The sequence below is a fragment of the Haliaeetus albicilla genome, chromosome 4 (assembly GCF_947461875.1).
Source record: "Haliaeetus albicilla chromosome 4, bHalAlb1.1, whole genome shotgun sequence".
Classification (NCBI taxonomy): Eukaryota; Metazoa; Chordata; class Aves; order Accipitriformes; family Accipitridae; genus Haliaeetus; species Haliaeetus albicilla.
In genome coordinates this window covers 49,546,722-49,563,372 of record NC_091486.1, presented here as the reverse complement: position 1 = coordinate 49,563,372, position 16,651 = coordinate 49,546,722, and the positions used below count along the sequence as shown (strand labels likewise).

Genomic DNA, 16,651 nt, shown 5'->3' with positions numbered 1-16,651 from the left:
CAGAACTTTACTGTGTTTCACTCAGCTGTAATCACAGTTGAAAAAACATTTCATTTTACAGATCACACAGGTTTGTGGAACTTTAGCTAGCCAGAAAACATACGGTAATCCTGTATCCTAAAGGCATTCTGTATTTCTCCTTTCTAGTGCAGCACAATCAAATTACAGTGAGGATTTGGTAGAATTTTAAGGTTTTGTTGATTTTTATTGTTCTATCTCTTTCTCTACTGTTATAACGATGTAAAACAATTATATAGTTATAAAAAAGGTTCTTAAGATATTTAAACTGGACATACAGTATTTGACTAGACACTCTTGAGACTTTGGAGTCAGCTATCCCTCTACATTTCCGTTCCACGGAAGGCAAGGCAGTATATTCTCCCAGCTCTAACCAAACAGCAGTCTACAGGAGCATCATGGAAAGCCTTTAGGAAAGCCTCCCATTTCAGTACCTTTAGAACGCCTCCTAAACAAGTATTTCTTAGTACCACACAATACTGTTAAAAAGCAAACCAATTTTAAATTTCACAATTAGTGATAGGTCCATTTCAGTGTGCATTTGTACGCACGGTAGGTATAAAATGTCACTTCACGCATGCCTTAAATTTGATGCAAAAATGGCTGAAATACTATCACAACACAAATTCCTCTTTGGTTTGCCAACCGGCTGTGTGACATATTTGTTGTACGCTCATCGAATCGCTCATTGGATGTAACAAGATCAAAATCTCTGTTTGATTACACAGTGTCATTTGTCTTCTCTACATATCATTTCTTTACAACCACCACCCAGCCGAGTGCTGCATTACACACCGACCTGCTGCAGACAGGACGTCAGCACAGCTCCCTGCCCTAAACAAACACGGCTTGGCACTGCACTGTGGAAACACGGCATCAGCGCTCGCCCACTGGGACACGGGAACCCCACACACCTCCGGGGAGAGGCTGACAGAAAGGCTTGGTGGATTTGTTTTTTGGTTTGGTTTTTTTTTTTTTTTTTTCAAAGAACGAATCGAGATTCTGCAAGATCATTTTCAAAGCTCTATGTATATTCATGCTCTAAGTAAAAAAATTCCTAACCCCCACAAAAATAATTCTTGCATCCCAGATTAGTAAGGCGAAAATAAAGTATTGTGGCTGAGAGGTGGTTTTCTCTAGGGGTGGGGTGCGGGAAGAGGGACTAAAATCCTATTACAGACACATCAAAAAACCAAGGAAACGTTTCCTTCCACAAGGGAAACATTTCAAACAACTTGCTAGCAAGACCCTGCGTTATACTCTCATAACTGAACACATTCAGCGATGTGAAGGCATCCAGATACAATATCGTTTGTTTCAAATGCAATAAAAATTCAATTCCTTTTTGCATAGCAAAGGGGAAATCCATACTGAGAGCTTCAGACATTAAAACTGATTTTGGACACAAATTACTGTAATGTACAATAGAAAAGGCAGCTGTCCTTTATTTTATTTTTTTCAGCTAAACAATTTTGGATCAAATTCCGACATGACTCAATTTGCAACACAGAAAAGTTTCACTGATGAAGAAGAAAATGCATTGTCTTCTCAAGCAGATCTGTAACAATCATGGTACAAAACAGTGATTCCATAGGGTCGCTACACGTTGGGCAGCATGATGAGGCAACGTGGCATGACTATATTAAAGCTCTGTTTTCAAAAGTGTGTCGTTTCAGCTGTAAAACCATACAAATTACGCTAGAAATAAATGTCTATATAACCCTACTTATTTTTGCACACCTGAATTTTAGGATCCTACCCACAGCACAGAGTGAGCAAAGCAATAAAATATTATTTTTACTTGCCCCACAGTTCATGTACTACAAAGCATTTAAATGAATTAGTTTCAAGATGTTTCGACACGCTCAAAATTGAAATAAAGCAAAAAGCTCTATTTAAAATATTTTAAACCTGCAGACAGTTCAAAAGTTTCACAGCTCAGCTAGGGGGCACAGTTAATTAAAATATCCAACCTTTTGAAGCATGAATAAATTTGATTTATAAGTAGGAATATACCAGTTAGGGCTGAAACAACCACTTAATCCTGAAAATGCTTTGTTTTGCTGTGAAAACATGTCACTGATCTAATGGGCTTCTCACACTTAAACACCCACATAGATGCTGCTGGACAACAACAATGCTATTCTCCGTCCTAGGACATAACTACAGCACCACCAACTAGAATCGATAACGCTGATTCAGCACGTCTCCCACATTTGGCCTCCTCAAAGACAGATGCAAGTATTGTTCCATTTAATGGTAGACAAATACTTTTGTAGATTCCCATAGCACAGTCATTCAAAATTTACGCAATTTAAATCCAACAGAGTCATATCGAGGAAAATTTCTTTACAACATTAGCATGCTATACTCAGAATTTAAGATAATTACTTTAAATCCATTGTTCTGCTGCTGCTTAAGAATTGTTAGGTTTTGAAAGCCAAAATATATAATGTTTATACAAACATTTAACAAAACCAACTTCCAGTTGGTAAAAAAGTTCATTAAATGAAAGCAGGTTTATACAATTTAGATCAACACAATGGAAAAGTAGTGCCATTCGAAGAGATACTTTGACATCGGATTTTCCTCTGCAAGTTTGACAATATATTTGAAGATAATCTGCCAGTACTTTCTAAAAGCTTCATGATATCGAGCACTCAAGAAAACTTTACTATCCACCAAGAGATATAAAATCGCCATTTTCAAAATCTATTCAATGCTGTCAAACTACCAGCGCTTACATTTAAAGCACTTAAGAACTGTGAGAGATCATTCATATTCTCCTAATCACCAAGTACGCAAGTCAGCCTTCCTATACCTCTTTATACTTAACGGATTTTATGTATCCCAATACAAGCTTCCTCATTTGGAAAAGTTTTTTGTTCATAGACAGCAGTTTTACTTCCAGTTAAGATCATTTAAGAGCCTCCGCCATGTGTATCCAATGCATGAGAAAGTTTGAATTTCAGAGGTTTACCATTATCTCTGAACTTCCTGAATTTGTAAGATAGCCTTGGAGATAATTACAGCCTTACGATAATGCAACAACACTGTTACTTTTAAGTACCACTTTAAGAAATTGTGACCCAGTTGCCATAATACTGTAGCACACAATGCAGTTAGCATGCTGAACATTTCAAATGGCTGTTGATTTAAACACTCCTCCTTGACACCAGGCTAAGCAATGTTCCCAAAAATGGCTACTGTCACATCCTCTAGGTATTTTACTAGGGTTCTTAGCCCTCAAATTTCACTCAACCAAGTAAGCTTCTGCAAGTATCTAATTTAAGCTTGCGTTATCCACTACAAATAATTTAAGTACCTGCAGATACCCAATAGTATTCTTGAAACACAGTTTTCTAGTATTTTGTCAAACCAAAAACATACCTTCCATAATACTGCATCCAATTAACGAATATAGTATTCTTAGAACAGTAGTTTCCAGAGAAAAAACTACCGTGGAAGTTTGTAAGAAAACTGTCGTCTCTCAGTCCTATGTTGAAAGTGAAGAGTTAGCCTAACGTTTTGCAAATGGCTTATGCACCATTCTCTGTACTCTTTGTTAGAGGAGAAAAAGCCTTTTCTTCAGGTAGAAGAGGCCGTCCATTTTTTAAAATGCCCCAAACTGCTAAGCAAGCTTATCACAGAAAGTCTAGATTTCTACAGGAATTCTAAGTCCAAATACCGCACGGAAGAAATACAATCTTAATTCTGCTAACTACTGTTTTCAATCTAGTAAGACACAAATGAACAACACTAAGAAACCCAAAACCTCTCTTCAGAATGATAAGAAAATACTCGTTTCAGAACTCCCAGACTGAACACTGTGAAATGTGGACTCCAGAGGACTGAGGAAGAAGGTTAGACACTATGCAAAAGCAACAACAAAAAAACCCACACCAAAAGAGCCCCCAACAAAACAGAAAAATTAACACATACACATGAAATTGAAAGAAGCATGGAATACCTGCAATATGGAGTACTCTCTGGTCTGGGTATTTGGATACAGCTGTATATTTATGGATGCAAATATGACATAAAACTCTGGTCCATGCACAAACATTTCCTAGGGTCTAAAAGCTTTGAAACATTATGCTACTGTTAGGGAAAACACGCTAAGTAACATTTGTCATGAAGAAAGCATTTCCACTTCTTAAAAAAAGAAATGCACATGAATTCTTTACCTGCAAAACGCAGAGGAGCATCTTTGTCCAGGGCTATTAAAGGGGGGTCCAAGAGCACCATGTTGTCATTTTCTGTAACTATACCATGATAGGTTGTTTCAATCCATGGCTTGTGCTTGTTAACTGAAAGGAAAACAAAGTACAAAGTCAAAATGTTTGAAATGGACAACTTCTTTAAAAAATTCTTTATATAATACTGATTTAAATATCTTCCTCTTCCATTTTTCTAAATCTGAACCAGCATTTTACTAAATTAAAAAATTTGAGACAAAATCCTGTTCAGAAGAGTTCAGTGTCCCTGTAGGCTTTCCAAAAGTAACTCAGACAATCTAGTCTCTTAACTATGCTGGGATTTAAGATGCCCCTGAAGTGCAATTCAAAAACCTTCTAACAGAGATGGGGAGCTGCTGCCATCAGTGCCAAGTGTGACCCTAGAAAAACCTATATTCCGCACCAAATGAGAAAAGATTGGCCAACATGAAACACAAGGGTTTGTTTACACTCTGCTTCTCTCCAACTTGGAAAACCTGGGAACCAGTTGGAGGACTATTCTTTAGAATGTGAAGGCTTTTTCCAGTTTCAGCATTTTGTCTTGTTTGGGGTTTTTAATTATCATTAAGAGAACAGGTGGAAAAGAGATCAAACTTAACTAATTTCTACATAAGGCCTAAGGACACTTGCCAAGGAAACAAACAGGGAATGAGAGACATTTCTGTCCCAGTGTAAGATCTCTATCTAGAACCTTTCTTATCAGTTTTACCAGTCATTTATATGGCATCCCAGGTAGAGGAGGACTCCAGGAGTTCTGCAGAAGCTAAGGAACTACGCAAAATGCAAGAAAGGAAGAGAGAGGAGAGGCAATCGAAAAGGGCAAGGTACCCGCTTCGCAGCCCCACACCCCGCCGCAAAGACACAACACACGCGTTCCAGGCCTTGCTGGGCTTGGAGGACTTGTACTTTGTGCTCTTTAATCCAGCGTATGCCTAATGCAGATTTCAAACACTACTGGAAGAAGGGACCAAAATCTCAGGCCTCTTCTGTCATCTAATAGAATGCCTTGAAATCTGAGTTAAATACTGACTACTTTTTATTTCACTTATTTAGTAGTTAGCCTTAAGAAACTGGAAAACTCCACTAAGAGATTGCCCATAAAAGCATTCTTCAACTCTGCACAGAAGAATCTATACACCAATCACTTGAGCATGTTTCAGATGACTGGTCTTCTTCCTTTGCTGCAAGTAAGTGCAGTATCTTTCCTTGTCAGCTTGCAGAAACAGTTTTTTCTAGTACATCACAAAAGACACAAGACAAAATCATACGTTATCTACTAGGTTATCATCTACTACATGAGAATCCAATGTGAGAGTGCATTGATTATTAAATATTTATCTTCATGTTATGCTCTCCAATGATAAACACAGCTTGTAGCCCACAGAACCAGTATATGTGATGTAATAACTAATTCCTCTTGACAGTTGAATATGCTGTTTCTCTTGGTCTAGCTCTCTTCATGCTGAGGTTCTACATGCAACAGTTTCACCTAAATTGTTTTGGGCAATGTATATCTGCTACTTCAAAAAACCTCTCAGGCTATCACATACTCCTGCTTCTTAAATTTATACTAATTTTGTAGATCTAATTCTGGAAGGTTGTACGTATCTAGCTGCTTAGACACTACGGAAAACATTAATCTAGAGGGCCTGAACACTGCTCCTTACCACACAAAACCAAGTCATCTTCAGCAAGTGATGTACAGTCAAATGTAAGAAATGCTTTGCTAGAGGTTATAACAAACATACCAAACAGCATTCAGTAAGTGACATCACCCAGGTTTTGGTCTTCACGAGATCAAGTACATGCAACTTCTGAAATAAATCTCTGTGCAATCACAGAAAATTATATACTACAGCTAGATCACTATTTTAACACAGTTGAGTACTGCTATTTCACCTTTCTAAAGAATTATATAAGCAGATTGTCAAAAGAGGCAGAGGTGTAAGGCTAACCTAGACTTTTGAATCTTGCCTCTCCAACAAACTAAAATGGGTTCATGATGTCTGTCATGTGCTTACCCAGGGGAATTAAAAAAAACAGTGATAAAAGGACATTTAAACAAATGATTAAACCTAGAGGTAGAGCACTTATACAGGAAACCATAATCCTTTCCCAGTATGCTTTCATCTGCAATCTTTTACTGGTTAGTAGCAACAAACTGCTAGACAGGATACAGTACCTTCATACATAATAATGCAGCAAGAGAGAACTCACAACAAACTATTTTAATGCAAACAGTGTTTAATTACCACCATGTGGTTTTACTCAATATGGCAACACTATCTTTATTGCCTCAATACACTCACATGGGCATGCTTTCAATATTCAGCATACCAAATAGCCAGCTAAATGTCAGGCACATTGTTCTATTTACCCAGAGAAGTACACTGCTGCAGCACCCTCCCAGGAACTTGGCGTTTTAAAACAAACTTCATCATGCTCAAAGGGACTAACACATCATTCCTCCCTCAGAGGCAAGGCGCCAATAACTGTTGAAGTGTGAGTCCCCAATTGAAACACGTCTCTCAGGTCAAATCTGGTCTAAAGAAAAGTGTTTCACTAATACAGCTACGTCTGTTCGGAGCACGAGAAGGACACAGTTGTGTATTTTTCTGTCAGTGCATGCGGGGCAGTTATACCTCAACTGAACGTATCGGAGTTCTTTCATCCGTTCATCTTAGTCTCTGCAAGGACCTAGTATAAAATACTAGAACAGATCTCTACCAGAAAAAAATCCATCTCCATTCTAATGCTTCTGAACGTAGATTACAACTTTTTTTTTTTTTTTTAAAGCACTGAGAAACCTTCTCCTAATTTAGCAACCTACACTAAATCCCACTACTGTAGGGTAGGGAGTTCTATAAAAGGTTGAAGTACTGTAACCACATAGGAACAGAATTATGAGTATGCTAAGCATCTGCAGAGTCTAGTGAACCTTCAAACAACAGACCCAGTTAAAAGCAAAGTCATGTCCTTTTATTGTGCTGTAGACAATAAAATCATAAAGCTTAAACCCCTTTGTGTTTAGGAAGGCTAAAACATCACCAGATTTTAAAACATAAAGCTTAAATCCCTTTGTGTTTATGAAGGCTAAACATCACTGGGTTTTAAAACACCAAACTTACTGCTGAATATCCAGGAAAGGCCCGTTATCCGTATTTGTGATCTACTGACTCTAGCATAACCAGATACTGTAAGAAATTCTCAAGCTAGCATTTGAAATATGAGGCACAGCTTATTAGCAATACATTACTGCTTCCCTTGAACCAACTGTGAAATTGAACCAAGTATTCTTCTAATCCTAGTTGGCTTAAACATTATTAAACGTTGGACTGAAAACTATCCTTTCACATTTTTTTCCTCTTTAACTGTCACAAAACTCCCGAAATCTACAGAGAAATTTGTTCAAAGCCAGACTGTTAATTTCAAACCAAAACAGTCGGCCTGTTCCAAGCTTGACACTAACAAAGTGCCCTGAGCTGTTAATCTCTTGCCATTTAACTGGGATAAACTACCCTGGTTTCCTTGAAATACAATATTCACACTATTTGTAAGCGCCTCAACTGGAATCTGTTGTAAATCCCAACTAGCATTTAATCTAGTCAAGTGGGGGAAGCCACCCTGGCACAACACAGCAAGCTGACTTCTACTTAGTTTTTAGCGGCCAAAAAAAATTTAAAAGACAGCTAAGCATACCTCTTTTTCCAGGTAGCAAATTGAATTGTAAAGCTCATGCTAGAGCCTTTACTGCTGCCAAGCAATGACTGCACATGCATCTGCAAGGTGAGCACAAGCCGCCTAACATGGTTTATCTAAAGATAATTGCTTCTAAGCTATAGGAGGTGCCTGATGTGATGCGTGCCTTGAACACTGGTTTTTACCATACCATTTGCTCTAGGTTTATGTGCTCAGTTTCTCATCAAACAGAACAGACCAGCTTTTACTAATACTGACTGGAACTACTACTGACTGTTCTGCAGAAAAAGGAATGTACCTCAAAGAAAGGATGCTTCACCAACAGCAATGGCTGATGCTGCAGAATGCAACCCATCAGATAACTAGCAGCAACTTTTTCCTGTTGTTTAAAAGAACTGATGAATGTAAATGAATATGTAGGCAGGGTAATGGGGTTTAGGGCTAGTATGGAATCTTTAATCAAAAGCTATAATCTTAAGACAATCAAAATTCAGTTCTAGTATTTGAATGCGAACGTATTAAAATTAAATGTACTTATCAAAGTCCCTTCTGAGGACTCTGGTTATCTTCTTACAAGTGGTCAGAAGTTCATTTGACTTAAATGGGATCTGGCACCTACATCACTAAAGATTTAGGCACACCTCAACCAGAAAGGGCTGTAGCTGAAAATATTTTTTCTTCTGGATAACTACTTCTAATACATAGTGTTATTTACACATCTTTAGAACTAGATCAAGATGATTTATGTCAAAACAATTTCTTAAGAATTAACTGGTAAAACACATTGAATGAACTCAGTAACAAGTACTAGAGTCTGAAAGCTAGATTCTCAATCTAGTGACAGCAGATAAACATGAAATATTCATTTTTCAAATCCACCTTTGAGACTTTACGAAAAATCCAGAGATTGCATAGAAAGAGAATTGTACTCTCTGTCAATTCAAACTGCACTCAATGAACTGAGTACAGTCCTTTACTCCTGTCCTGAAGGTCTGACAAAAATTTTGATTACTGTACATCTTCTGTTTAATTGTACTCCTTTTGATGTAAGAAAATACAAACATGCCTTTCAGTGAGATGATAAAAACTGAGGCACGTCTTAGCTTGAATATTTGTAATTTAGTACTGTTCTGATGAAATTTCAAGCAATATCATCAAAAGAACAACTTTGTATAGTACATAACCACAGAAAAATATAGTTAGCTAAGGAGTAAAGATCTACACAACAAAATGTGCCTTCTCCAACCTGAAAGCAAAGTTTAATACGAAAGGGTGTAGCACGGCCTGATGATAATGCGTGTTCTGATCCTGCCCTACACTCATCAGCCTGCAATTCAGAGCTGTGCCTCTGTTTTCTATTAGAAAAGGGTGAGGATTAACTTTGTATACAAACAACTTGAAAAGTATCAGTGGTAATGAAAACATTTATTGTATTTATTTAATTGGGTCTTCTCATACCTAGAATTTTATCAAAAATCGTCTTACAACCAGGTACAAACAATGGGATAAAACTGAACACAAATTCTGCTTAAATGCTGACTTTCTTGATAGCACGGAACTTTTCTTACCTATATGGGTTTTCCAGACAAACTACAATTTCCATTACTGGGACACGAGAATGGTAGACAGTAACAAAATATAGGGGGATGGATCTGCACTAGGAGAGGAATTGGCTAAGGGCATGGGCATCCACTAACATTAGCCTCTACTGTTTCTAACTGAAGGAAAATCAGGTGGTTGAAATTCATCCCACAGTTTCAGATCTCTATCTTGGATTCTTTGCCACAGTTAAGGAGCACTTGTAATTTGTGCTCTGGAAGCTCAACTGTCATACATTGGGAGCACAAGGTAATGTTTATAAATTGTCAGGTGCCTACAGTTTGAGCCTGTACAATTACCACTAATTCTCCAAAACACCGTATTCAAGCTCATGGCTGTAGGAATTCAACAGGTTTTATTAAACTGTATTTTGCCTAGTGAAAAATCTCTGGTTTATCACCACTTACAGAGAGTTTCCTGTTCTACACTGAACCAGTTGTCTAAATCTGATTTCATTTGTACAAGGACACGTGGAAGTTTTGCTGTAAGCCTGAAACTAAGGTACATACAAATGACTGACTAGAAACTAGTTCCAATTTTTATTATCCACAACTGCAGCAGAAGAAATGTTCAGAGTGCCAAAGACTGCAGAGAATATACTGACCAAATTTCAATTTGGATAAAAGCCTGGCAGGGAAAACAGCAAAACAAAAATATCCCACCACGGAACAGTCTAAATAGGATTAAGGCAACAAAGCCTTAATTCTTGAAGTGAAATTTAAAATGTTTTAAACTAAACAGAACACTGAAATAGAAAACATAAGCCCCTAACTGTAAACACTAATTTCATAAATGTTCTCTTAAATGTTGCTAATTATAGTGCAAGAGTGGAAATCACTTACTTTCTAACTGTTGTAACATTTATAAACTTCACTCCTTGAAAGGGAATCTTATTTACAAATACAGCCAGCATCATCTCAGTATAGCCAGCACTTCTGGCTCTACTTGTTGACTCCACTTAAAACCAGGGAAACCAACTGGGAGCAGTAGCAGCAACTTGTTTTCAATCTGAATACAAAGCAAGTGAGATGAGACCTAATACTATAAACAAAGGACAGACAGTTCTTCAAAGGCACTGAGGTTTCTAGTAATACTTTCTAAAGGCTCCTAAGGAGGTTTAGTCCCTACTGAAGCCAATGTGAGTCAATCAGTACGAATCAAATAAATCAGAGTGCAAAACAAGATTTATTTAAGACCAAGGCTTCCGACTTAGTAAACTCTCCCATGTTTTGACGTATTGCTTCTGTCTTTGACAATAACGATAATGCTACAAGATGTATGCCCCTTAATATCATAAACAAAACTTCAGAGAGACTTCTCTGAATACAACTAAATAGAATGGTAAGGCTCAGAAAAATGGTAAAAGTGCTTGTGTTGAGAAAACGCCAATGACTACACAAGTTTTTTCTCCTCTGCAGAAGTTTCATAGCCACAAGCCACTAAGCTATCAGACACTTAGATTTTCACAGCAGAAAATGCCGCTTTACCCAGAATACCAGAATCCTAATTTAATCTGTTCACATGATGCTGTCCTGTGGCCTGATCTGCATTTAACTTCAAGCCTTCTAACTTTCAGGAGAAATGGGAAGTCTGTGAGCCTAGCTTCTGTCCTTCTTAAAAAAACCTCTTTGCACTACTCTGAAACTGGTGATTTCAAGTCTGCAGAAACATTAAGACCTCAAATCAAAGGTATACTTACAAGTCTAGAAAAGTTTCTGTTGATAAATTTTCCCGATAACTTGGCACAGACAGCACAACCTGCAGTCTAATAACACGCGAGAAGACAACTGGCATGATAGTATTCCAAACACATTAAGTAAACCATGCTTGCCCAGACCATCCCTCCTTCATCTCAGTTTCCAGAGTAGTGTATTATTTTATATACTATATACAGAAAAAGAGATGAAAATTGTTTGCATTAAGAGATGGCTATATATTATGCTTTCCCAAGCACTATGCATCATAGAAAGGTCCAGCACTGGTTAATTTTGTCTCTTCTTGGTGGTCTCTTACTTTCATAAATCCTTAGAGGAAAAAAAAAACCACAGCCCCCATAAATAGCCAGACTGACTCTTCATAATGCTTTAGGGTAGTCTTAAATTTCCCTGTCTCTAAAAAGGAGATAGAAACCTAACCACCAGTCCTATATTATAAAGTCTGTTCCTGTGTCAAAGAAACATCTGCAGTAAGACTGTGGTAGCAAGAAAGTGGTTTGTGGTTTGGAGCTAAGACATTCATAGCACCACATAACTTCCTGAAATAATCACGGATCAGCGAAGCTTCCTCAAGATCGTATTATTTTGATCAATACCCTTCCTAAATGACAATAAGCTGGAAGGGGCCCAAGGCAACAGAGGTATATTGCTCTACCTGGTCAGTAACTATGGAAGAAGCAGCCATTCAGATGCACTGCCTTTTCATCTGAAAAGTCACTCCATTCCACTCCCCATTCAGCTCTGTTGATAAATATCCAATTGCTTCACTTTGACAAAGACTATTTGAATGCACTGCTAATTACTGCTTTTCCATTCCAACGTTAGTCCAACAAGCTTAAAAATAATTGGGTCAACTTGACCAATTACAAGATAAATGCAGTTAAATTAAGAGTTCTGCATCAGCTGGACAGGAATATGCCTCTCTAGAATGTGAAGCCACTCTTTGCACCCCTTAAAATAACTACAGGGAAGATGGTAGGTCAGCTAGCTCACACCTAACTTTTGTGTAAGACCACATCCCCCCAAAAGCTACTTCCATTTCTTTCCATCATCAAAAAAGAAACCACTTTTCACTCCCCTGTTCCAACCACAGGAACACACAGGACTGGAGAGTGGAACTCGCCACTCTGGCGTAGCCTTTCCAGTCCATCTCTGCACATTAGTGAACCAAACGGAATTCAGTTCTCACCACTTACAATAAATCTTAGCGACCTCAGCAGCAAGGACTTTTAAAGTCACAGATGAAAAAAATGAAGCTGTACTTGAAAAAAAAACGAACTGACAATACAGCACAAAACTGAAAGTCTACCATAAACACTTCCAAACAAATGTTTCTCCTAACAATAGGGAAAAGAAAGCGAGTTGCCCTAGCAGCTTTCCAGGTGCTCTCCAGAGCATACTTGTCATTAAATGCATCTTCACATAACATTATTAACCAGCCTACCTAGAGCAGCCAAAACATCGTGAGGACTAAGGCAACCGCATGTACTAAGCCGAACCATACTGTAACTCAGTTATGCGCGATGAAGTTTAAACAGATCAGGACCTGCAGTCCAGCAGCTCTGTAGATTCGACTGAAAAAAAAAGTACAGCCTGTACCTGCAGAAGACCTGACTAACAGAGCTGTCCTGTGTAATGCTATCTAAATTTGCCATTCATTTCCAAGTACATATTAGCTTTCTTTGAAAATGGTTTTTGATCTTAGTTTTATTCTTAATTTCGAGTGATGCAAAAGCCTAGCAATTCAATGAAATTGTGCTTCTGTATTGGTGTGGTAAGAGCTAAATTTAATGGTTCCAAGGAAACTGGTGAAGAGGTTGTACTTGAGAGATATTGGATAGGTAAATTATGGCCACTATCTAAACAGTTGGTAGACAACTTACTACAGCAGCAGCTTCTTGATCCTATGTAGGGAAATTGCAGCAAGATGTGTCCTTAACGAGCTCTTTTTGTTTAAGATCAAGAAGTTCCCTTCAACGTATTTGCAAGCCATTTTAAAGCCGCACTTCTGATCTACGTTTAAATTAAACGCAAGATCTCAAACCTCATCATATGATCAGCTAAATCTTGCAGAAATGGCACTCTCAATTCAAGGGGTAACCTTCAGGTAAGGAAGCGCTCGCAAGCCTCTTACTGAAATCTGCTCAGGAGGAGACCTGCAATGCGTATACTTTTACTCCACAAGATCAATCAATAGCCACAAGGCCAACGTTTAAAAATGCCGTCTCGCCGAAGGTTTAGCACAGCTCTCTCTTCTCGCTCACAACCAAACGAGTCTTCTTTACGTCAGCCCCAAGGCTAGGCTCCCCAGGGGCTCTCCGGGGTGTTTTATTTCCCCTTCCCATTCCGCTGGCCATCACGGCTCTCTCACGAGCCCAAGCCCCGTCTCGGCTCTACCCGGCGCACGCCGACGCCTCACCAAGCCCTGAAAGAGCTCGGCGTTTCCAGCGGCCGGGCGGACCGGACCGGACCGGGCGGTGGGTCTCGCTGCGTTTCGCCAGCGGAATCCTTCCCCCGCAACAAGTGACGACCTCTGCCCGCCTCGGCCACCGCCGTTATGCAACGGCCGGGCCCGCCGGCACCGAGCGCCGCCGCGCATCCCACCACCGCCGCAGCTGGGCCGGGCCCCCGCGGCCGCACGGCTGAGGCCCACCGGCGCGGGCAACTGACCTTCGGGGGAAGGAAGGTCTCGGGGCGGAGCGGGGAGGGGGGGAGCAGCCCGGTGCAGGTGACCGCCGAGGGCGAGCCGCCGCCGCCGCCACCCCCCCCCTTCTCCTTCCCTCCCCTGCGGCGCCGCAGGTGCAACGGCCGCGGCGGGGTCACCCCCGCCGCCAGCGAGCCCCGGGGAGGGGCGGCCAGCGCCCTCCTCCCCGACCGCACCGCCGAGCCGCCCTCCTCGGCGCTCCCTCCCCCCTCCCGAAGGACGAAGAGAGCCAAGGACACCGCACCGGCACGGCCCCACAGGGCGCCCGGCGAGCGGGCGCGCAAGCCGGTGGGGGGGGGGGACGACACCGACACACCGGACCTCCCGCCCTCCCCCCCCCCCGGTGCGGGGCAGCCTCCCCCGCCCGCCCCGGCTCTATTTACCTCGAGCGGCCCCCGCTCCTCCGCAGAGCAGGGCGGCGAGCAGCAGGCAAGAGGCGGGGGCCGGCAGCGAACGCGGCATACCCGGGCGGCGCGGCGGCGGCATGGCAGCGCGGAGCGGTGCAGGGCAGCGCGCAGCCCCGGCTGGCGGGGCGGCTGTGGCGCCCCCGCTGGTCCGGGCTCAGCTCTGCGCCGGGCGGAGGGTTCGGCTCGGCCCCGAGGAGGAGGAGGAAGAGGAGGAGGAGGGAGGAGAAGCGCTGCGCTGCCCCGCTCCGCTCGCCTTTTCTCTCCTCCTCCCCTCCCTCCCCCGCCTGGCAGCGCGGCGCCCCGCCAGCGGCACCTAAAATGGCGGCGGCGGCGAGCGCGGCCGGTTCCCCCCCCCCCCCGCCGCGCCGGTTACCAGGCGGGGGAGGGAGCGAACCAACGGCGCGGGGGATGCGGGAGAGCCCATCTGCGCGGCGGGGCGGGGCGAACCAGCGCGGAAAGAAACGGCCGCCCTGCCGCGCGCCAAATCCGCCCCCAGAGCTCGGCGGGCACTGCGGCACCGCACCGGCTGCTCGGCCGCCTCTTCCCACCTCTGACCCAACCGGCGGGGTGGGCGCTGCCGGGGGGGGGGGGGGTGTTTGGGTTTTGTTTCATTTGCAGAAGCTGAAGGGACCTGCGTTGCTGCAGCTGCGGGCAGTTAGGAATCGGGGCCCAGCTGCTGCCCCACTGGAGCCTCACACAGCTGATTGAAGTAAATGCTGATTAAAACCCCAACATTTTAGGGCTAAAACCCATACAAAGCTGTGTAAACGCGTTCCCCTTAATATCCCACAGGTCTTCTCGGCAAAAAAGCTGGTTTTTTACCTAACCCAGCACTGACGCCAAGGAGGGCAAGGCCACCACCACCAAGCCTGGCACAGCACGGCACTGGGAGCAAACCCTGGTCATCTGCTGGGCTCCGAACCACACCTGGAAGGAACAAACTGCCAACACCTGCCTGCAACGAGCACCACAACACAAATAGCGTGCTTCCTTGCTATGTTTTCGTAGCTCTAAATCCGCAATCCTGTGGAAATGTGTCTGCTTTAAACATAAAACGCACCTTAGAGCACCGTCGTGCCTTTCCGAGTTAATGCTTGTAGACCTAGGGGTTTTCTCCTTGGTGCTCATCCCCAGGTACCCGTGCTGCAGAGAATGATTGTCCTGTGACGTAGCATTAACCCTGCCCAAATGGAGGAACAGCAGCGCTCACAGTTTAGACAAACACTCTGCAGAGTGAGAAACCTTTGTAGTTTCACTGACTTTTATCAAGGCAAAAGTCTATTAGTTCTGTTCAGAAAAATTCACAAGTACTATCTAAATCAAGAAGTTTCATAGGAATAATTAAGTTGCACAGAACCTGTCCTGTAATAGAAAAGTTATTTGCTCTTTGGTCAAAAATGTCAATTAGAAAATGCTTCAACAGAAGAAAAAATACCTTACTATGATCAGAGTTTTGACAAATAAAATGCAACCAACTTATTTTATAATTAGATATGACTACTCATGCTTTGTACCTATTAGCCATTTCACTCCCACAGTGAAATAAAAATAAAGTCCAGAATGTTCAAGATCCTAGAGATATGGTATTTCTTTATTTTAAAACACTATGCAATTTAAATACCAAGATTGATCTGTTCTGGAAGAACCTTCCCCTCCCTCCCAAGGCAAGCCCAGTACTGTCACCTTCCCTGCTGACTACCTGTTTACCCCCAACTCAAGATGGGGGGACCAGCCAACCAAAGGTGAGAAGCCAACATACTGCCCTTGATCAGTCACTAAGGTCTCAGCAAGTTGATGGAATCTGGTCTGCAGCAAGGCAGTGCATTTCAATATCAAAAGGCAAACTGTTCTGCCCACCCAACGGCTTCTTCCATCCTCAAAACCAACCATCTTTACTTGCTGTTAATCTTAAGCATATTTACTAATATGAGTGTGTGCAGAGCAAAAAAGGAATTTGAAGAGAAATACACCGTGGTCCAACACAATGAACAATACCCCAATTACTATCCTGTGCTATGGAGCTGTCCCTTAACCAAAAAACCAAGTTAGTCCCCATTTATTTCATTGACTGTGTGCTGTAGGCCGCCAGCTCTATCAAGAGCTAAGACATCTTTCTTTTTTTAAACAAAGCTAAAGCCTCAGTCTAAACCCCCTTGATTTCTCAGCCTGTCTAACATATGCTGGATGGCAGATCATGTCAGAAGAAGCCTGTAGCCCATCTGTTGCCAGATAGCTGAGTCTTTACATTCTGCCAACACAGCTTCAGCTGAC

General features: G+C 42.0%; 1 protein-coding gene across 4 annotated transcripts in view; it reads right to left on the bottom strand.

The window, feature by feature from the left end:
• The window catches only part of CLSTN1 (calsyntenin 1), a 40,796-nt gene extending 26,080 nt beyond the window's left edge, over positions 1-14,716 (bottom strand). For 2 of the 4 annotated variants that reach the window (XM_069782567.1, XM_069782569.1), the window contains exons 1-2: positions 14,357-14,716; positions 4,206-4,328 (exon numbers count right to left, since the gene is read on the bottom strand). In XM_069782567.1, coding sequence (XP_069638668.1) covers positions 4,206-4,328; positions 14,357-14,459 — 226 coding nt within the window. In that variant the 5' untranslated portion in view covers positions 14,460-14,716. The remainder of the gene's footprint in view (positions 1-4,205; positions 4,329-14,356) is intronic. The other 2 variants (XM_069782568.1, XM_069782570.1) reach the window with 1 other exon arrangement.
• Positions 14,717-16,651: the final 1,935 nt, after the last annotated feature.